This window comes from Aotus nancymaae, unplaced genomic scaffold (genome assembly GCF_030222135.1).
Source record: "Aotus nancymaae isolate 86718 unplaced genomic scaffold, 86718_ANA_hifiasm-v0.15.2.pri h1tg000022l_1, whole genome shotgun sequence".
NCBI lineage: Eukaryota > Metazoa > Chordata > Mammalia > Primates > Aotidae > Aotus > Aotus nancymaae.
The window spans coordinates 20,853,176-20,876,558 of NW_026988435.1; the positions used below are offsets into that span (position 1 = coordinate 20,853,176).

At 31.6% G+C, this 23,383-nt stretch overlaps 1 protein-coding gene across 2 annotated transcripts in view; it reads left to right on the forward strand.

The window, feature by feature from the left end:
• The window catches only part of USP25 (ubiquitin specific peptidase 25), a 138,126-nt gene that overhangs the window by 107,744 nt on the left and 6,999 nt on the right, over positions 1–23,383 (forward strand). Inside the window, exons 19-23 of one of the 2 annotated variants that reach the window (XM_021671977.2) lie at positions 1,938–2,051; positions 4,041–4,136; positions 16,125–16,303; positions 17,937–18,015; positions 21,744–21,823. In XM_021671977.2, coding sequence (XP_021527652.1) covers positions 1,938–2,051; positions 4,041–4,136; positions 16,125–16,303; positions 17,937–18,015; positions 21,744–21,823 — 548 coding nt within the window. The remainder of the gene's footprint in view (positions 1–1,937; positions 2,052–4,040; positions 4,137–16,124; positions 16,304–17,936; positions 18,016–21,743; positions 21,824–23,383) is intronic. The other variant, XM_021671980.2, reaches the window with a different exon arrangement.

Below are 23,383 nucleotides of genomic sequence, written 5' to 3' on the forward strand. Positions count from 1 at the left end.
CTTAAATTTATATTTTCCTTTCCTAAGATAGTATTGTTTTGGATTGGTTTGCTAATGAAAAATCATCACCACACATTCCAACAGATTTCTGAATTTACCTGTTTATATTTCACTTTTGTGTATGGAGACCTAGCACATTTCTTCTCTTATATGCTAGAAAGATAAAAAATCCTTAATTAAAATGGACCAAGCATATCTTTGTAGAATGTGTGTGATAATAGTATTAGTTTAAAATTATTCAAATATAAGCAATTTAAAGTAGCATAATGAAATGGTATAATGACTCATAGTAGCTGTCATTTTCTAGAACAACTGTTGCATACCAGGTGTTGGCTTAGCTGCATATTATGTCTCATAATCATGATACCTGCTGAGGCCAATCGTTTCTTCATGAAAAGATGTGGATTTTGGTAAATTAAAGAAATGTATTCCAAAAATGTTGTGGTCAGAAACACTTTTTTTTTGTTTGTTTTTTGAGATGGAATCTTGCTCTATAACCCAGGCTAGAGTACAGTGATGCTATCTCAGCTCACTGCAACCTTCACTCCTGGGTTTAAGCAATTCTCATGCCTCAGCCTCCCAAGTAGCTGGGATTACAGGCATATGCCACCATGCCTGACTTATTTTTGTATATTTGGTAGCAACGGATTTCACCATGTTGGCCAGGCTGGTCTCCAACTACTGGCCTGAAGTGATACACCCATCTTGGCCTCCTAAACTGCTGGGATTATAGGCATGAGCTACTGTACCCAGCCAGAAATAACATTTATTTTAAAAGGGGCAGTACCAGCTGCAGCTGTTCATTTTGTTTTATTGTTTAATTAAAATCTTTTTGCATATATGCTGTTGGAAAGCCAGAAAATGTTCACATTACTAAAATTTACCCATATTTCAAGTGGAAAAAAAAACCTATTTAGTTGCTGTTATTAAAATGTTTTTTGAAATATCAAAACAGTTTATCCTTGTTTATGAAAACTTACACAATTCCATTACTTAAGTTACTTTCAAGCACCTTCAGCACTTTTGACTTTTTAAAATAGGGAAATAGTGGATATGCTAGTTATAAATATGTTCAATAAAATAAATAAGTATGTAAAATCTGTGCAGTATTTTGAATGAATCATATTAGTGTCATAAAGTTTTGAATGAACTTTTCTGAATTTTACACTGACTTCTGTATTAGTATAGATTAGTGAAATACAAAGAATTTGTTAATAAAAAAAGGAATAAATCTGATTGAGTTGTTAAAAATGGATATCAGTTTCCAACAACTTTTTATTTTCAGCAGATGTTTGTTGAACACTTAAGATGTAAATATACTGGAGTTTCATAGGTTGTATATAGTAAGTTAAACAAAATAGAATATGGATATTAACTGGATACATAATTGATTACCAGAAAGAATAGATGGATAAAATCATAAGGGAAAAACCCTATAAATTCTAATGAATTTAGAGGAGGTCATATCTTATTTTGGTTGAGATATCAAGAAAGGTTTTCGGGAGCTATTGGACTTTTAAAAAAAAATTTCAGCTATACAGACAATAATAGAAAATACAACTCCAGTATTTTTTATCTTAAGTACTTGAAGTTCTAAATACTTAGGGGAAAGATGTAATGATATTGGTAATATCCAGTTTGAGGATGTAAAGGGAAAACTGTCGATTTTGTATTACTACTTGATGAATGCATTTGATTTTGATGTTCAATTTTAAGTGGTTTCATTTGATACCAAGTAAATGCAGGTATTTTTAAAAAGATTTAAGGGTATGTGCTTAAACAGTTTTATAGTGTATGTGCATTGGAACTTTTGCAAGTAAGTCATATGGATACAGGGCTGCTGTTTAGGGATGTGCAGGTTGTACAGTTGTACAAGGATGCCATTGTTCTCCACTGTTCTCTTTTCTAATGTTTATATTGATGATTTTCTTCTGCAGAAACCTGAAAATACTACAAGCCAACCACTTTCTAATCAGCGAGTTGTTGAGGTGGCGATCCCTCATGTAGGGAAATTTATGATTGAATCAAAGGAGGGGGGGTATGATGACGAGGTACCTTTTATAGCCCTTTGCACCATTGCTACTTAGTCTTTGCTATTTAATACAAATACTTTGGGCATGCCTGCACCCTCATACTTAATGTCTATTGCTGCATAACATACAGCTTTGCCACCTCATAGTCCAAAATTACTTTACCAATTATTAACAGAACTTTGAATTGAAAATGAAAATTTAAGTAGAAAACTTAAGGAATTTGTAAAAAAAATTTGTGTTTCTGGAGTTAATTCTTTTATGCAGAAATAGTACCAGTTTACTCTCAGGTTGATAGATTACAATAATATTTGTTCAGTATGAAAAAGTTTTTCCTTTGAAAATAATTTTTTATATTCCATTCCTTTTTTACTTGAATTATAACATTTGCCCACCATTTCCTACCAGAAAATCCCACAGCATGATTGCAGGATGGATAATTGATATTTTTGCTACTACAACGTCTCCATATGACTGTGAATGGAATAACTCATCAAGATTACTGAGTGCCTGCCGTTAATAGCTCCTCCATCTTTATACTCATCTCTTCACTGTTAATTCTCATTTACTTAGTTTTCCAATAGTATGGAGGCATTTTTGTTTTTCATGATTTAGTTCTTTGGAATCCAGATGAAAATGATTTTTTATCCTATTCTATCAGATTATTTTCTCTCCTTTTTCAGTTTTCTCTTGAGACTTGGGCGAGCAAAGCTGTTTTTGAATAGTAAGAAGGCCATAACTATTGAGAAGTGGGGTGATTTGGAAAAATGCTTGTTGAGTCTATCATTTGTTAGGTTCTATGGGTTTGGATAAGAATTGCATATATATAAGTTTTCTCCATGTAACTTTTTTTCTGAGTTACTCCAGTGTTACAATTACTATCATGCTATAGTTAATCACCAAAGTCAAAGTGTCATAAAGACATATCATTTTGTCAGTGTAAGAAATTTCGGGCCATAAAGAGAATGAGAAGCAGATTTGTGAGATAAACTGGTCAGAGGGTTTTCTTAAGCAGATGTTAGATATATTGCAATTCTCAGTGTATAATCCAAAATAAATACAGTGAGTAATAGGTTCAGGGAATCAGAGGTAATGGTCGCAATCTCTTGATTGCAATAAGATAGCTTCACAAGGCCTTGAGTAATTTCACTTGGTAGATATTTTAGAATATAAACAGCTGAAAATAATAAGCTATTATGAAAACAAAGAAATGCTTAAGTATTTAGTACTATGATTCTACATTGTTCCAGTTAGCTATTTTATAAACATGCTGGCTCTTGAAAATTATGGAGCCTGGCATGTTTTTAATAAACATATCAATTTATTGATCAAGCAGTTAAGTGCTTGTTTTAGGGTGTGCCTTCTCACATCTAAAAAAGTTGAATTTGATTAATCATTTAACACTATCTTTTGTACAAGCGCTTATGCTATTGACAAAGTTGTGTGTTTTGTTGTTTTTAAAAATTTATTGGAGTGACAGTTTAACAGTGCATGTGCGTTGGAACTTAAAAATAAGTTGTTATGGATACAGGCTGCTGCTTAGGGATGTGCAGGTTGTACAGTTCTGTAAGAATGACTAGACAAGGGGCAGAAGTGGGAAGCAAATGGAGCTCATGCTGAGCTCTCTGAGGCTTGAGGAAGAGGTACTTTTTTTAATTGATAAAAAGGGATGTTGCTTTTTCTAAACAGTTCACGCAGAGGATAGCACATTTTTCTAATTTGCTCGTCTAAAAGCAGCTTGCCTTCTTAAAATTCTCGAATTCAGAGAGGATGCCTTTTTGCAGTTTGCAGAAAGGTACCATAAGAGGCAACTGTGCCCTGAATGGATGATTTTAAAAGATGCTTACATGTATATTGGATTAAATTTGCTATTAAAAATGCAACATTTGATTTATAAATAGTGGAAAACAAAGGAGTTTCAGCTTGCATGTATAAATACATTATTTTAGTTTAAAACTTTTTTAAAATGTTAACTATTCAAAAACTCTTACTTTAAATCTTCCGTGGCAGATCATGATGACACCGAACATGCAAGGTATTATCATGGCGATAGGTAAATCCAGGAGTGTATATGACAGGTGTGGTCCTGAAGCAGGGTTCTTTAAGGTACAATGAACATTTTCATTTTCATTTCTTTTCTTTTTCAAAATTAAACTTGTTAAAATATTTTATTTCTCTGAATTCAGTATGATTTTCTGTATAATTTCCCTTTTTCTATCTTAGCTATGGCCACCAGATGTCCTAGGAGTTTCTTTTATGTATTAATTAAACTAATACTGATTCTTTTTCTCTTAGTCCAGGTAATTCAAGGAAAAAGATCTTTTTATTTGAGTCACTTTAATAGTGTGCTTTTGATTTGTCAGCAGAAATTTTCATTGTATTTTTTATGTGAAGGGTATGAGGACATTGATGAACAATAATAACTGAGTAAATGCTTGTGTTTTTGATTCATAGTTTACACATTACTGGTTGAATTTGCTTCTATGGAATATGAATATGATGAACAATGATAGCTGAGTTTATTTTATCCTCACTGTTCATGCTATTGGTCAGTATTATAATATTCTTTATTATCATGAGGTACTAAATTGCTTTCTTTGTTTATAAAATTATTATATTATTTTAATGTTTCTCCGTAATTAATTTTTGATAACCTAGTTGGTTCAAGACATGTGAGACCATCAGGCTGAACACTTTGATGTACTTACATCTTTTTCTCTCTAACATCAGAGCTTTACAATGTTTCTATTACAATTTTTTGCTTTTACAGATTTGAAAGATGAAAACACTATGCATGTTTTGTCATTTTATTTACATTAACCAAAAATCTTTGTTTTCTTTCACTCTTTTCAAACCCTTCTTAGTGCTTTGTTTAAAGCAGCTTTTTTTTTGATGTATAATTTGCTACAGTAAACTATGCATTCCTTTCTTTTTCACATTAAAAATCTAAAACTGTTCATTCTCTTTATTCTGCCATTATCCAACTTGATCTTTCAAAAGCTGTTTTTTTTTCACCATTTCTTTCAGTATACAGTTCAAAACAGAAGCCTTGTGCATAGTAGTAGACATATCAGTAAGCATTTTTTAATTTGTTAGTATTAGGGTGACTAACTCTCCTAATCCTAGGACTGAGGGATTTCCTGGACTACAGGATTTAAAGTGCTAAACTGGAAAAGTTCTAAGCAAACTGGTCCCAGGACCAGTTGATCATCCTATTACGATCCCATAAGAAAGGCTGAGAATCCATTTCTAAAAAAAGAAGAAAAATACATTTTTTAATAATTTCATGTTTTAATACTTTGTATAGTTTCCTGTTTTCTTACTGGCTTCTTAATTTTTACAATTGCAAATTTATTTTTATGCCCAGATAATCTACATTTTCTTTTCTTAAAAAACACTGAATTTATGTCCTCTAAAGTATTTACTTCTTGTGGAAAAGTTATTTATGATTTACAGTGCCATTGTCATTTCTGATCAGGTTGAGTCTTTTTATGTTGAATTGGAAATCCCATTTTTATTAAACTAATATCTGCATATAAAGAATCACCTAATTGTATGTATTGCAACAGTTACTAAGCCCCCAGTGGATAATGACTTTTAATTATTTTATCTGTTTGGCATTAATTCATATCTTTAAATAGAATGCTTGTGTTTTTGATTCATAGTTTACACATTACCGGTTGAATTTGCTTCTATGGAATATGAATGATGAGCTCTCTTTCTTCTCCTGCTTCACATACATACACTGATAGACACAGCTCCCATCCCTCATACACACACACACACACACACGCACACGCGCACACATATTTGCATGTGTAAAATCTTGTAATTTTGATTATATAATAATTCTGCATGTGTAATATTACTATGTATGCTATATATAATTAAGCTATATTATAAATATTACTACTTCCCATTTTCCCCTCAACTTTCATTTTCCTTAGACTTAGTTGTTTTGTTTTTTGGTTTGCTTGGTTTTTTATGTGTATTACTTAGTTTGAACCTGTCCACCGCTTGTTTAAATCTCCTCTCATTCTGCCTTTACCATTTTATCTTCTTGGGACATCTATTCTGGAGCTTTATGACTGGCCCCAATATGTATTGATTTTTCTTTTCTCCTGATGCATAACTAGTAACTTGAAATCTCCTTTCACCATCATGGGATGACTCCCTTTGCATCTTTTCCTTTGTGTATTTTCTGTATTTCATATATTTTTATTTTTTGATTTGCTCTGTGATTTTGGTAGTACAGCAGGAAAGCATGGGCAAGAATCAAGTTTGTGAAAGAGGGATAGAGCGTTTTCTTAAACAAGTTATGTTATGTTGTTACTCTTAGTGTATAATCTAAATAAATACTATGGTTAATAAACTTCAGTGAATCTGAGGTAAGAGTTTTCAAGTAGCTTTGGAGATGTTTGAGTCAAGTTTGACGTTTTACTCATAGCATAAGAAACTTGTGCTCTTTGTCAGATGTTAAAAATAATTATTACAGTATCTCTATTTCACTAACCATTCTCCTTACTATTATATTCCCTTTCCTGCTTTTCTGTTGGAAAAACACAAGAACAGCTGGAATGTACATTAGGGAAGAAATAGTTTATAGGTTAATATTAGCAACCAGACTGCCTTGGCTGACTGCTTAGTAGCTTTGATTTTGGACAAATTGCTCAATCTCTGTATTTCAGTTTTGTAAGGTGTTAAATTATTTTATTGAGTCATTGGAAACTTTAAATTCTATCAATTTTATGCTTTTAAATTAGTATCTGGTTGATAGTAAATGCTCAGAATTTAGCTGTTATTGTTGTTATTATTACAAAGCTTATCTTATATGTCCAGTTCTGGGTCACATATAGTAGGAGATGAAAAATGAGTGTGCCATATCTGTGTCAAGGACCTTCATTTGCATATATATATATATATGTATATTTTTATATTTTACTCATTTGTTAGAAATTGTCAGTACCATTTTGGAGTAACAAAATGAACAGTTTCATATGGCTTAACCTAATAATTACTATCACAAAATTCTCTTTCTATAATATGTTTATGAAATTTCTAGTTTGTGTCGGTGTACATTTTCACCTATCGGTAATTGAGTAATATATGTGTGTAACCCCATGTAAACATACATCAAGTTGTTTCTAATTAATGCATGATTTTGGTAAAGGTAAATGATTAGCATTTGGACAATTCTAGCTGATAGTATGCCACCTTAAAAATTTTGTCATATAAGAAATGAAAATGATATATACAAAATGCAGTTGTATTCAATAACATAAAGGTGTCTAAAATAAAACTAACAATGACTGTCTCTGCCACTGCCCTATTGTAACCATTCTTAGCACTGTGTACCTTGTTTTTTTCTTTTTGCTTCTAACAACGCACATATATACTTTAAAAAATTTTTTAATGTAGGTTTTACTGTTCATAATATTTCGTTACTTATAGCAGAAATCTATTGTGGACTTTCTTAAAGTTTAGACAGTATCACATTGTCTTTACTAGCTGCATGCATATACACACTTGTGTACACACACACACACACACACACACACACACACAGTATTCCATGGTATAGATGTATTCTCATTTCTTATATCTTACCTGCTTTATGGACATGTGTCCGGTATTTTTTCCCAGTCTATCATTTCTATTTGAATTAGTTTAGAGTACCTTTATCCTTAAATGCATTTTAAAAATAGTATGTTCCTTTTTCTACTTTTTGAATTTTTTTTTTTTGCCAAATTTAAAGATTTACTCTAACCCAGTTATATTAATTATTTTTACTATTTAGTTAAAATACTTTTCTTAGTAAATTTTTATTTTTTAAATTCAAATGCTTACTATTTAACTGATTAGCATTATATTTCGGCTTTCTGCATTCTGTATTAAAAGAATTTAGTATATGTTTTTCTTTTTTGTGCTGTCTTGATCAAGTTTGCTATTACAGTTATGTTAGCTTTGGTAAATGAGTTTGAGAGCTTTCCTGTTTGTTTAATACTTCAACGTATTAGCATAGGAATGATCTGTTCCATGAGAGTAGGTTAGAACTCACTCGTAAGATCATATGAGCTTAGTGCCTTCTTGTGGGGTAGATCTTTTAACACATTTTTTGGTGCCTTCAACAGTTATTCGCATATTTAAATATTCTACCTTTTTTGGCAATCGATTCTAATCATTATCAACATTCAGAATTAATTCATAAAATACGTACACAACCACAGAATCTTAACATATGGTGGCTGCTTCTGTCTTCCTGTTTCCCCTCAATCAGATACTGTGTTTTAAAATTTTTGTTCTTTTTCATGCTTATTGTGTTATAAATTGAGGGAAGAGTGTTTTTGTTTTTGAGATGGAGTCTTGCTCTGTCGCTCAGACTGAAGTGCACTAGCGTGATCTCAGCTCACTGCACCCTCCGCCTCTGCAGTTCAAGTGATTCTCCTACCTCAACTTCCCAAGCAGCTGGACTACAGGCGCCCACCACCACACCCAGCTAAGTTTTGCAGTTTTAGTAGAGACAGGGTTTCACCATATTGGCCAGGCTGGTCTTGGCCCAGCAATCCCATTACTGAGTATATACCCAAAGGATTGTAAGTCGTTCTACTTGTAAAGAGACATGCACATGTATGTTCATTGCAGCACTGTTTACAATAGCAAAAACCTGGAACCGAAATGCCCATCAATGATAGACTTGGATAAAGAAAATGTGGCACATATACACCATGGAATACTATGCAGCCATAAAAATGGAAGACGGTTTTCCTCCTGGTTATGTACATTTGTAGTCTGAGTTTTAAATGCCAAATATTTCAAGTCAATTTTGCATCCTACCTTTAGGCTCTCAGACTAGTACTTCCAACTCAGTGGATTATCACAGTGAATGTTTACCTGTGTGACCACCAACTAGGCCAAGAGGTAGAACATCAGGAATGTTCCAGAAGTACCATTTTTCCTCCTTCCCATCACTGCAGTCTGTCCATACCCCAAAGTAGCCATCATCTGGACTTCTAACAACATAAATTAGTTTTCATGGCCTTTATACACTTGGAATCTTTCACTCTAGGTCCTTTTTTGTCTTGCTGCCTTTACTCAGTGGTGTGTTTGGAGCTTCATCCATGTTATACAGTTATCATTTCTTCCCTCTCATGGTATTTTGTTATATGACTATAATTTTTTTTTATCCTTTTGTTGATAATAAATACTAAAAAGGTATTACCTGTTTATATGCAGGGCATTGTCCTAAACCCAGTCGATGTAGCTAGGATAATGGACTGAGTTCCTGCCTTAATGCACCTCATTTTCTGCTTGGGAAAGAAACGTTAATTAGAGTTAGTATGATAAAGAAGCAGCTTGATGTGGAAAAAGAACATAAAATGAGAAAACAGCTAGTACCTAGAGGACTTTTAGAAAAAGTGTTATGTAAACTAGTAATACATAATCCAAAATATAGAATTTAAATGTTTTTCTCTCATTTCCTAATTCTCACTGCACAATGAGCTTCTAGTGATTGTTTCTTGTATGTCCTAGAGAGATAGATGAGACTGACTTACATTCAGGTATTCATCCATATATTTATAATTTCAATACAAGTAGAAGTATACTCTATTTGCTGCTTTTTTAGTTTATTTTTCTTATATATATAATTATTCAGGATTTGTAGATTTATCTCAGTATTTTTCCTTTGTTTCCTAGAGTTTATCAACATTTATTTAAACATTCTTCCAGAATAGGATACTCATGTTACAGCAAATATGAAGAAAGTTAATGCATATTTAGCCACCATAGAGGCTGATGTGAACAATACATCAGCACACTGATAAATTATTTTTATTCTAGTTCAGGAAGCTCTGTCTCTTACTAACTGTTACCAGCAAGGGCTCTATAGTCAAGGTCTAGGTTTAAGTACTAGCATTATCATTTAATAATTGTGTCACCTTAGGTAATTTATTAAATTATCAGAACTAGTTTGTTCACTTATATGAGGAGCTGTCTTGAGAATTAAATGAGATAATTCGTGTGGAACTTTCAGGCAGTGTCTGTCATAAAGAACACCCAAGTTGTTACCTATTCTTATTACATTCATTAGCATTGTTGTTGCAGAATACTTGAGTTATTTTCAATATTGTGAACATTTTTGTGCATATATTATTGAACACTTATGTGAACATAGCAGACAAGCCATAGTGCTTGCAAATTTTAAAAATGTTATCAAATTGCCTTCAAATCATTATATTGATTTATACTACTCTTGATATTTGTTTAACAAAATGACATTAGAAATGTAATCCCATTTTTTTTAAATGTATGACCTTTGGTGAGGGTCAGTTTTTTCATAAATATTTTGGCATTTGGTATTTATGCCGACTGTCATTCATCTTCTTTATATGTTTATTACACTGAGTTTTTTTTTTAAATGAACATTTGATCTTCTGAAACAATTGATTCATCTATAATTTGAAAATTATGTTTTGTGGTTTATAATTTGTCTTTTAAATTTATTTTTTGTGTCTTACTGTACATAATTTTTTAGATCTTATAAAATATAGCAGCTTTTTAAAAATAGATTTGAGCCTGTGATCATTTTTTAATTTATGCAAATTTTTAATTCTACTGCTTTCATGGTTTCGTAATACTTTTTGTTTTGATTACTAGATAGAAGATTTTAGTTTTCTCTGAACAGAAAAATACCTAAATGGTCAAACATAAAATATTGACTAATGCATCCTTTTCACACTGACTTGACACATATACTAAATCGTACATACAGTAAATCCCTTATCAAGGATTTATACTTAATCATATACTAAATCCCTACTTATAAGTAGCTCTGACTGTGTCTCTGTATTCCACTGATCTAATTTTCTGTTTTTGGACAATACACTTATTTATATTATAGATGATTTGTAATAAATACACTTTCACATTTTGTTAGAAGAACACTTAGTAATCTTTGTTCTTTTATAAACAAAAAGTTTGGCAAGTCTCATTTTTCTTCTAATGATTTTACAAATCAATTGCTATTTCCTTTCTAAAACCTTTTATAATTATATTTATATGTTAATTTAATATGAAGTAGTTTTTTGTTTTGTTTTTTTTTTTTGTATTTTGAGTCTTCCCAAAAAGGAACATGGTATACCTTTTCACTTTTATTGTCTTCTGTTATATTCTTTAGTAAGGTTTTATAATTTTATTTTGTAATGGTCCTATACTTTTAAAATTTATTTCTAGCTAATTTTTTTTGCCTTTATGAATGGGGTCATTTACTTCCACTTTTTTTTTTTAACCAGGTTATTGAAAGGGTAGATGATAGGATAACTAATTTTACATATTTGTATTGTATTTAATTACTTTATTGAACTCTGTTTTCTAATGGTTTTTCATTTGATTTTCTTGATTATTTCCATAAACTGTCTCCCGATAATTATTTTCTATATCTTTATTTCTTTTTTCGTTTCTGGTTTTATTATAGGGATCAGAAACTTTTATAACATATTCTCATTATTGAAATAATGGTAATAGGTGCCTTTGTCTAGTTCATCTACTGAGATGCTGAACAGATTTCTCCTTAATTCTTAATACTTGTAAAGTTCTTAACTTTTATCTATCTTTAAAAATATCATTGTAAACACTTTTGGTTACTATATATATTTTTTGTACACCACATCATTTGTTTACCAAAAGTGGGTATGGGTGTTGGCACATAGGTACATAGACAAAATTGGTCTATAATTTCTTTCTTTATATTTGTCAATTTTGGATAGACAAATTATACCAGCCTTGTATAATCATTAAGGAGGCTTTTTCTTATTTTTCAGGCTCTGTGACAGTTTAGATATCACAGAAATTATCTGGATCCTTGAAGATTTGACATAATAGCCCAGCTCTAAAACAATGTGGGCTTGATTTCTTTTTTGTTACCAGATTTCTAGGGCAAACTTTTAAGTTTTACAGTGTCTCTTCAGTTTTTCTGCCTCTGAACGTAGTGCTGGTAGTTTATACTTTTCTTGATGATTGTTGTTAAGGTACTATAGTTTATTGACATAAAGTTACATGTGTTATTCTTCAAGAAATTTTAAAACTTTTTTTTTTGTATTACCACCTTTCTTGTTTCTACTGGTGAGTTTTCTTCCCTTTTGATCTTCCATCCAACTTGGAAAGAAAAAGTTTTTGACTATCAAATTGTTACATTATATTTTATGTATCCTACTTTATGTTAGTTTATTTTTCTAAATTCTTGAAATAATTTTTTTTCTATATTCAAATTTGATTTTCTTTTTTTTAGGTGGAGTCTTGCTGTTACCTAGGCGGGAGTGCAGTAGCATGGTATCAGCTCACTGCAACCTCTGCACCCTGGGTTCAAGTGATTCTCCTGTCTCAGCCTCTTGAGTAGCTGGGATTACAGGCACCTTCCACCGCACCCAGTTAATTTTTTTGTATTTTTAGTAGAGGCGGGGTTTCGCTGTGTTTACCAGGCTGGTCTCAAACTTCTGACCTAAGGTGATACTCCCGCCTTGGCCTCCCAAAGTGCTAGGATTACAGGCTTAAGCCACCATGCCTGGCCTGGAAATTTTTTTGACTGCCAGCCCAATAAGTTTTGATATCTGATATTCCCATATTAGTATAGTTTTTTATTTCTTTGGCTCAATAATAATTTAGAGCCATGTTTTTAATTTTTTTAAGCATTTAGCTTGGAAGATATATCTATTTATAATTCCTATTTGTATTACAGTGTGGTCAAAGAATATGGCCAATATTATTTCAGTCCTCTGCAATTTGAAGTAAGTTGTCTTCATTTATTGGCACTGTCAGTTTTTAAAAAATGGCTCATAAACATTTTAAAATACATGTAAACTTCCTTAACCAACTTTATTTTAGAAATAAGAGCAGTAAGACTTAGAGGATTATGTACCTTATTTTATGTCACAGTTACTTGTAAGTGATATATCTAGCTTTCTGAATTTTAATCTCATCGGTTTCCCATTAGATTTGACTACCTCCAGAATATAAATGTTTATATATTTGGTATCCTCTAATATATGTATATAGTTACATAAAAAATCAAGTCCATAAGAAGTTATAAATTTAGAATATGGTTTTATAATATTTAGAAAAGTATATTTAGAATATTATTTAGAAGTCATTTGCATCTTTAGAACTGAACAAGGTCTCAAAAGCATGACTTAAACTAATTTTACTGAACAGGTCATCTGTAGGTAGATGGGGAATGAACAAGAAAGGGTATCACACATATGGAGAACTTAAGGAACAAAGGCCTGTATGCATTTGTGAGAAGACAAGCCTAACCTAGATAGAAGGGAGGTCCTTATTGGAGGGTGATAGGAAATATGACTGAATAAATGGCATTGAGCCTGATTAAAGGTCTAGTGAAAAAGTTTAAAAAATTAAATACAAAGCAGTTCTGTCAATGACTAGTATCACATTTCATTTTGCAAATGCATGGTGATTTTATTGCAATGTCTGTGATAATTAATTAGCATAGGTCACCAAAATATATGGGCAAATATAATTCTAGAACAGGATTCTGAGGAGGTACTATGAGGCAAATATAACATATTGTTAACTTTACTCGTAATGGCAGATTGTATAGAACTCTGCTACATATACCAACATGGAACATCTGTTGAGAATTTGAATAGATATGATTTCAGTATATTTTAAAAGCCATACAATTTCTTAAGGAAGTATATACAAATAGGAAATGCATTTATGCTGGTAAAAATGTTTTCTTATGTGTCTGAAAAACAGCTCCAGGAAATTTAGAATTTTAAACACCTATATATTGAAAATTACTGTGACTTTGGCAATTTGCTTGTGAAAATTAGGAGAATCTTAAATTCAGCAAAATCAAGAGTCGGACATATAACCGTAGAGTATAAGAGGTTCTATATTTCAGTTTTATAATAGAAATCTGCTATTTACTAAAACAGCCTCTATTTTGAAAGTAGGTAGGCGAATCATGAACACTTAGTCGAATCATTCCATATATGTAAACCTACAGTAGTATTTTAAGAGACTCAGTACAAATTTGTTTTGTTTTGGTCATGCTATTTTGGACTAAAGTATGATATATAAAATATTAGAATATTCTCAAATTCTATTACAGGTTGAGCATCCCAAATTCAAAATTCAAGATCTGAAATATTGCAAAATCCAAAACATTTTGAGTGCCATCATGATATTCTAAGAAAATATTCATTGGAGTATCCTGCATTTAGGATTTTCGGATTCAGGATACCCAACCAGCATAATGCAAACATTCCAAAATCTGAATAAAATCTGAAATTGGAAACACTTCTGGTCCCAAGCAATTTCAGATTAGGGATACTCAACCTATAGCCTGTGACAATCATTGTCTCAGGTCCATATCAACAAAACAGTAATTGATTGTTTATGTTTTAGATTTATTCTCAATTTCAGTGTACTTTGATTATTGTATATGTGCCCTCCCTATAATAGGAAGATTTTAATGAGTTCTAAGCAAAGTTTGGAACTAATCAGGCACACAGTGAGCCTTAATAATCTTAAATATTAAAATACAGTTGATATTTATGGCTGTTATATATTCACAGCAGTGATAAGGCTTTGGAATGACATATATATCCTCAAAAAAAAGCTTTTTCAAGGGAAAAATATTTTAAACTAATTTGTTCTCTTATTCTATTTATAGTCTTATGCTGCATAGTAATAATCTATTAGCCTTTTAATGAAGTCTGATGTTACATAACTAGAATATTTCATTTAATGTTTATCAGTTACTTTTTCTCCCATCTGTAAAATACAACCATATAGGTCATAAGAATTACTTAAGAAAGGCATGTATTTTTTTAAACTAAAAAAACTCTTTAATGGAATAGATTTTTGTAATCTCGTGTGAAGCCCAAAATGTTTTATGGTTATTAGAGCTAGAATTTGCACATAAGTATAATATAAATGAATATAAAAAGCTTTATCTTAATCATATGAGACTCTTGTACCTGGCAATATTTGATGTGTAAGTCTGTAGATGTTTCTATATGATCAAATATTTTTTAAAATTTTGCTTATGTGTAAAAACATTAGTGTTTGTTATTTCCCATTATTATTTGTATATTATGAAATATTTTTGCTTATAAAGAAAAACTAAGTTTAAACCTCAAGGTAATAAGTGATAATATATAATCATTATTATTCTTACATTAATAAAATATACATACCGTTGAAGTAATAAGTACTTCTTTTTGTGATAATTGTAATCCCAGGGCTTGATGTTGCATTCCTTATTTGTGGGCTATTCAGCTAAAAGTTAATTGCAGTAATATAACCATGCGTTTAAGAGCCATTTTCTTTCAGATTTGAGTTTGGTTGGGAGCTATATATCAACCCTAGAAGTTTGGTATTCAAAACTGATGCTTAGAAAGGTAAAACAGAATGGGAAAACTTACCATCTTCATCTTATGATGTCTGTGACTAGACTGACTGGGCTCTGATAAGTTGTACAAAATTACTCACATTGTAAGTTTAGACAGACGATTTTACCACTTTCATGTGTGGAAACAAAACAAACGTTTATATAGTGAAGGGATAAAGAAGGACCTTTGTGGCTGGGCAAGGTGGCTCTGGCCTGTAATCCCAGCAGTTTGGGAGGCCGAGGCGGGCAGATCACTAGGTCACAAGTTTGAGACCAGCCTGGCTAACATAGTGAAACCTCATCTCTACTAAAAATACAAAAAATTAGCTGAGCTTGGTGGCGAGCACCTGTAATCCCAGCTACTTGAGAGGCTGAGGTGGGAGAATTGCTGGAATCCTGGAGGTAGAGGTTGAAGTGAGCCAACATCACATCACTGTACTCCAGTGTGAGACTCCGTCTCAAAAAAAAAAAAAAAAAAAGAAGGCGTTTGTGGTCAGTTACACAGAAAATTATTTGAGACAATGGAATATGGGACTGTGTTTTTAGATGCACTGCTTTGTTTGTAATACTTGAAAAGCCAAAAAAGAAACGGTTTGAATGCAAGAAGAATTAAACTTGTGATGTTGAAGGATTTTACGTATTTAAATAATTAACCAAAATTGTCATTTTCTTGCGTTTTCTAGGCAATTAAGTTGGAATATGCGAGGTTGGTTAAGTTGGCCCAAGAAGACACCCCACCAGAAACTGATTATCGTTTACATCATGTAGTGGTCTACTTTATCCAGAACCAGGCACCAAAGAAAATTATTGAGAAAACATTGCTAGAACAATTTGGAGATAGAAACTTGAGTTTTGATGAAAGGTAATTTGAAAATATAAAATTTATTTGCTCAAATTGTTCTTTTTTTACCTGAGGATTCCCAGCATAATTTTTTGAGTATTTATTTAACACATGCATGGGCACATTTTTTTAAAAAATGCATGACAAAATTTGAACTCACTTAATGCCTCAAAAAAGGCAACTGTTATGGCCTTTTGAAGTTTGAACTGAAAATAATTTAGATCATTTTAATAAATTTTAATTGTGAATCAGTCACTGCACTTATTACACAATATTTTAGAGACAAAAAATGGGCTTCTCAACCTCTGTACTATAGTCAGTTTAAATTAGATAATTCTTTGTTGTTGGGGCTATCCTATGATTGTAGGATATTTAATAATATCTCTCATCTCTGTTTGTTAGATGACAGTAGCAGCTTCCAAATTGTGTCATATCAGAATATCTCCAGGTATTGCCAAATAACTCCTGAAGCAAAATCACCCTTATTAGAGAATTTTTTAGGACTTTCTGAATATTTTTCTGAATAGTTTTATAGGACTTTCTGAATATTTCTTTATAGAAAGTTCTATAAAACTTATGTTAAAAATCACAATTTAATTAGAATGAATGACACTAGAAAGTAATTTTAAGACCCATATGAAATTTCAGGGTATTGCAAGTTATTTTTGTTTATAAAAACATTTGTGCTATCTTGAAGTTCATTGTAATTATATTTTAATTCTCAAATAAATGATTATTCTTTTATGAATGTCTCTAAAATACTGCATTAAAGTATGTAGCAAAGAAGAATATGAGGGGAAGCAAATTTTCTGGAATCAAGTCCTGCTTTATGTATGTGCTGTGAAATGGGTTCTGTGCGTAATACAAGTAAATAGTTTTAAATAATATCTGATAGATGGTTGAATGCTCAATGAATGTTGGCCACTACTATTTGTATTAGTAGCAATATGAACATCATTTATTTTGATGCACATGACTGCAGAGAGTTCAGAAATAGGGTTGTTGTGACCCTCGTTATCTGTGCTATCAGTGTATTGTGTTCTGTTGGATCTACACTGTTTAATTTGGAGAAGGTATTAATGGAGTAATCACATTGACTTTTCAATCCTTTGCAATTATCTGACTATAGTCAGTCTGTTTTGATAACCTGACTTGTGCTTGAAAGACAGAGTTAGGCGCATGTGGTTAAATGTATTTTGTGGGAATTTCTTTATCAATGATTCTGATCATAAAATCCACTGGAATATTTCCATTTTTACCTGAGATTATAGGCACATTTTTGACTCTAGCATTTCAGGATAAATAATATCATATGGGGGAAAAAGAAGATACAGTGTCTCTTGAGCTTGCTTAGTAGATGCACATTGTTTTTAAAAAGTTTCATTTTTTTCCCGATGGAAACTGTGTTATTAGAATGTAATTTAAAAGCCAAAGCCATGTATCAATACAACACAGTAAATTTGAATTAGAATTATTGCTCCTGTCTTCTTGTTAATTCTCCAACATTGGTCCCAAAAATGTTTTCACTTAAGTTTATTTAGGATTTGTTTCTATAAAAAGGTATTGCTGTTTTTGCTCATTGTTTATGGATTTTGCTTTTGTAAATACATATATATACACATATATTTATAAATTTATCGTATTTTTTTTAAAGGTGTCACAACATAATGAAAGTTGCACAAGCCAAATTGGAAATGATAAAACCTGAAGAAGTAAACTTGGAGGAATATGAGGTAATGTGCTCTTTTAGATGTTAAACTACAGATCTAGAGGTTCTGTAATTCACTGATACTCCTTTTATTTCAGCACAACTGAAGTTGAATTTTTATGAATGATGAGTAAAAAATTAAGTTTCCAAGTCAATGCTCAAGTAATTAATACTTTTATAAGTGAGATAGCATGTAGGCCAAAAAGCTTAAAATCAAAAAAGGAAGATTTTTGGTTTTCTATTTCAATACTAGTTCTCAACTACTTTTTAAATGAACCTTTCTAGCTTAAACACAAAGTAACAAATACATTATTAATTTTGAAATCAACTTAGAAATTGCTGTTACATAATATTAACAAGTAATATTTATCAAGAGCCTGCATATGCCAGGCATTTTTCTAAGCCCTTTGCATATATTAACTGATTTAATTCAGACAGTAACACTGTGAGGTGGGTAGTGTCTTATTCTCATTTGACACATGAGAAAATAAGGCATAGAGCAGTGAAGTGTAACCTGCCTAACGTTTTCACAGCTGCAAGTTTACAGCTTGGCTAACGGAACCTACATTCTTAACTGTTGTACTACGCTGAAGGTGGGGTATATTTTTCTTTCACTTTGATTTATCAGATATATTTTGAGGAAGTTAGAGATTCATTTTAGTCATTATATGCCATACATTTTTGTCATTACGATACAGTGTTGGGTGAGAGAGCACTTACATAGGTATTTGTACCTGTGCTTGTGGGATTTTTTTGTGCACAAAATTATTTTTGTCAACTTTGGCTTTAAAATATTCTTTATTTTAATTGATGAATTCATACACCTAGTATTTCGTCAAATTTTAAAATTTAACCTTATACATTATCTTTTTTAAATGTATAAGTCTAGTAAATTTTAAGTTTTTTTCTTGGGTGCCTTTGCTTAATATTTGGTTCCATTTACGAACTTAAATGGTACTTTAGATTTCCCTCAAACAATTAGTTCGCCACATAAAGAGTAAAGATAGAGAAAACACTCATTATTGATGAAAACCTTAGCTAACTTGGCATATAAGGTAACTACCTTAATTCACTGAAGATTGTCTCTAAAAACAAAAACAATAAAACTTCAGCAAATATATAGAATTGTGAGCATTGAAAGCTTAAAATTTTTGTTATCAAAAACAAGGGAACAAAAATAAGTGAAAAGTAAGACATTGGAAAAGGAGAAAAAAAGATATTATTTGTAGTTTTTTTTACCTTGAAATTCAAATAAATTCTACGGATGATTTATTAGAACTAGTAAAAGAGCTTTGCAACATACAAGCTGTGTCAATTCAATTTTATTGAATAAAATTGACACAAGGTTTATATTTTATTGAATATCAGTTTTATTCCCTTATGCCAGTAAAAAAAAAAAAATAGAAAATGAAATATATAAAAGTGAGACCATTGACAATAGTATCTAAAACTGTGGCATATATGGAAATAAATTTAACAAAAGGTGCACATGACTTCTGTGGGGAAAATTATAAAACTTAATTGGGAGACGTTAATAAAGAAATAAATAGGCATACATATTTGGAAAACTTGATATTATTAATATATAGGTATTACTTTTCCCCAAATGCTTTATAAATTCAGTACAGGCCATATGAAAATTCTAGCCAGATGTTTTATGGAGCTTGATAAGCTGAATGAAAAATGTTATGGAAATGCAAAGATCCCTGTCTACCTCCCATCTCTGTTAAGCAAATTAGTGAACAGTGGAAAGACTTTTTAATAAATGATTCTGCGAAATAAAATTTGATTTCTTCTTCATTCCATATGCAAATATTCATTTCATTTGTGAAAGCCTCCTATGTAAAGCTCTTTAGAAGTCAACATAGGTAGAAGCCCAAAGGCATTCATTTATTAAGAGGCACTCATTGACCACATTTTTGACCAGCATATGTCATCTGGAGCCAGAGATACTTAAAGTCTGTTTTCTCTTGACCATGAGGAGCAAATCAAGTCATCTTTTAGCTTATGATGACTCCAAATCTGTACCCTTCAAATTGATTGATATCTCTACCCTGGTCCCTAGGATTCATATTCATGGAACTTGATTTTTAATTGTGACTTGATTCTGCAACGCTTCCTTCACTTTACTTCAATGGATTGGACTCAGCATATTTTTATTCACAAACCTCATATTCTAACTGCAGGGCCATTAAATCATACAAGTATTTAAATCACTTGTTTTTAAGATTCTGCGTATTCCTCATTTCTTTGTCTTGCCTTAAGTTCAGGGTTCAGCAAACCATAGCCTACAGACCAGCTTGTTTTTAGAAAGGAAGTTTTATTGGAACATGGCCATTTGTATACATATTGTCTGTGGATGCTTTCACACTGCAGTTAGAGTTGAGTAGCTGAAGAAAATGAGGCTTTCAGAGTGTAAAACATTTACTTTCTGGCCTTTTACAGAGGAAGTTTGCCTACTCAAAACTTCCAAGGCAATTCTAATGACAACAAGGAATGACAGTTTCAATACCTTCTCCAGAAAAGCTAACTTTATACTTGCAGGACAAATTTTACCTTTATTTGTTATTAAGATCTACTAATAGCATGAAAATTATGTCTTGAAAATTAAAATTAAGACCGGATGTGGTGGCTTATCCTTATAATCCCAGCACTTTGGGAGATCAAGGCACAGGGAATTGCTTGAGGCCAGCAATTGAGGCCAGCCTGACCAACAAAGCAAGACCCTGTCTATACAAAACACATTAAAAATTAACTGGAACTGGGAGCTTCTATCTGTAATCCCAGCTACTTGGGAGATAGAAGTAGGAGGATTGCTAGAGCCCAGAAGGTTGAGGCTGCAGTGAGCCGGGATCATGCCACTGTACTGCAGACTGGGCAAGAAAGTGAGACCCTGTCTCCAAAAAAAAATGTATATTCAAGGAGAATATGGTTGGCTAATAACTTGTCTGTGTTTCTTATTTTTGTTTATAATGTTTATATAAAAGCCTTAACATTTTTGTTATCAGTATTCTCTTTTTGATTTATCCTATATTGAATTTCAGTTATTTTTCTTGAGTCAATTATTATAAAGTAAGTTAAGAAAATCTTGACTTCGTTCTCTTCAAGAGTTACAGTGTATCACCTTAGAATTATTTAGTTCTATTACATGTCCTATAGTTTTTTTTTTTTTTTGATGGGGGTAGGGACATTGAAATGTGAACTGCAGCTGTTCTTCTACCATATCTCATGTAAATAAACTATTTATATACCTACTTAATCCAATTTTACCACAAATTTCCAAAGTTAAAAGGTTAAATAATCATAACTTTTTTTTTGTTTCTTAAAATTATGTATCAAGTATGTGTTCAAGCTTTGATTCATACTCAGTGTAATAATTTCATTTACTTCCTACTGTCAATTGATGTAGATACAATAATATTTCAATAATGTGATTTTATACTGATGAATTTTTGAGAGATGACCTGATTGATTATCCTGCCTGTATATTTCTGTAATCTGCTAGTAAAGTATTAATTGTTTAATTCCATACCAGTGTCTAACAATTTTTAGATTTAATGTTATATTAATAAATATAAATAATCTTGTGTGCCAGAAAGTAAAATCTTGTTTTAGGTCTAGTGTATCTTAATTTTGAACTCTTTGTTTCTGTTATTTCAAATAGTAGCAAAGCAGTGTGCTACTTTTTTAACAGTTTCATAGTAGTTTTTAAATCTTACTCTGAATATTTTTAATATTTTCTTTCTCCTACAGGAGTGGCATCAGGATTATAGGAAATTCAGGGAAACAACTATGTATCTCATAATTGGGCTAGAAAATTTTCAAAGAGAAAGGTAAGGCAAAGTGGACAAATATGAAAAAAGCATAATTTTTGCACCTAATTCTATTCAGATATGACCTCCTCCATGAAAAAGATTTTACTCACACTCTGTATTTTTAATAAATGTTTTATTTTAGATCAGTTTTAGATTTACAGAAAAATTGCAAAGTTAATATAGAGGCTTCCCATATACCCCACATAAAATATATTTTCCATTTAAAAATAAATCTTTAGGTTGGCATTAGTGTCTGTTTTCATCAGGTCTCAAATACGCTTAAAGCTGAGTCTGCTCTTGATATCAAATCAGAGATAGTGTTTGCAGTCTATCTTTGTGAACTTCCAGATAGTGTAAAATGTGTAGCTGTAGAAAATTTCTGAGTACTATGACCTTAAACAAATTTTAATTAATTTTTATTTAAATTAAAGATAGTCTTAAAGGAATTTTTACTTAATTATACTATTATTTTAATTGTTAATTATTAAGAAGAAAGGATACATTTTGCTTACATTTCAGATTATTTACTAGTTTGCATGTACTTCTCCACATATTTTTTAATTCATATTAACATTAACTTGACTATGATTGTTTTTTGAGAAAATGTTTTATTTTCAATGTAATGTATATTGCAGCCGAGTAAAAGGGATATTTTTCCTTTCCCTTGTTTTTTTAAATGAAGTTTAAGATGCTCTCACTTAGGTAATGACGCTGCTGCTTTTTCAAAAAATGAAACAAAGATCAACATTTAATTACGGAGCTATACAGTCCAACGTAGTGGCCACTGACCTCATGACAAAACCTAACTGAAACTTAAAACTAAAAGTTGCACCAGCCACATTTTGGTAGTTCAGTAGCCATATGCAGCTAATGGCCTCTATTTTTGGCCAGCACAGAACATTTCCATAATCACAGAAATTTCTATTGGATAGTACTATTCTAAAGGACAATACTTCATTTTTATATTAATAGTTACCAAAATTTTTAAAGTTACCACACAAAAGGAAAAAGTAACATTTTACTTAATAATTTATCTTAAGTACAAATTATTTAAAGTCCTAGTCATTATGCTATTCATAAGATGATTTCACTTTGGTCATTGATGTAGAAAACTTACTTTGATCGATACCTTCATTTTATGAGTTGTGTCAGTCAAGATTTTCTTTCTTTTTTTTTTTTCTTTTTTTTTTTCTTTTTTATTTGACGGAGTTTCGCTCTCGTTACCCAGGCTGGAGTGCAATGGCGCGATCTTGGCTCACTGCAACCTCCGCCTCCTGGGTTCAGGCAATTCTCCTGCCTCAGCCTCCTGAGTAGCTGGGATTACAGGCATGCGCCACCATGCCCAGCTAATTTTTTGTATTTTTAGTAGAGACAGGGTTTCACCATGTTGACCAGGATGGTCTCAATCTCTTGACCTCGTGATCCACCCGCCTCGGCCTCCCAAAGTGCTGGGATTTACAGGCGTGAGCCACTGCGCCCAGCCCAAGATTTTATTTCTTTAATAGGAATATTCAAATGTACTATTAAGATTTATAAGATTTGTGCTGATATGAGAAATATTAATATGATTATATAATT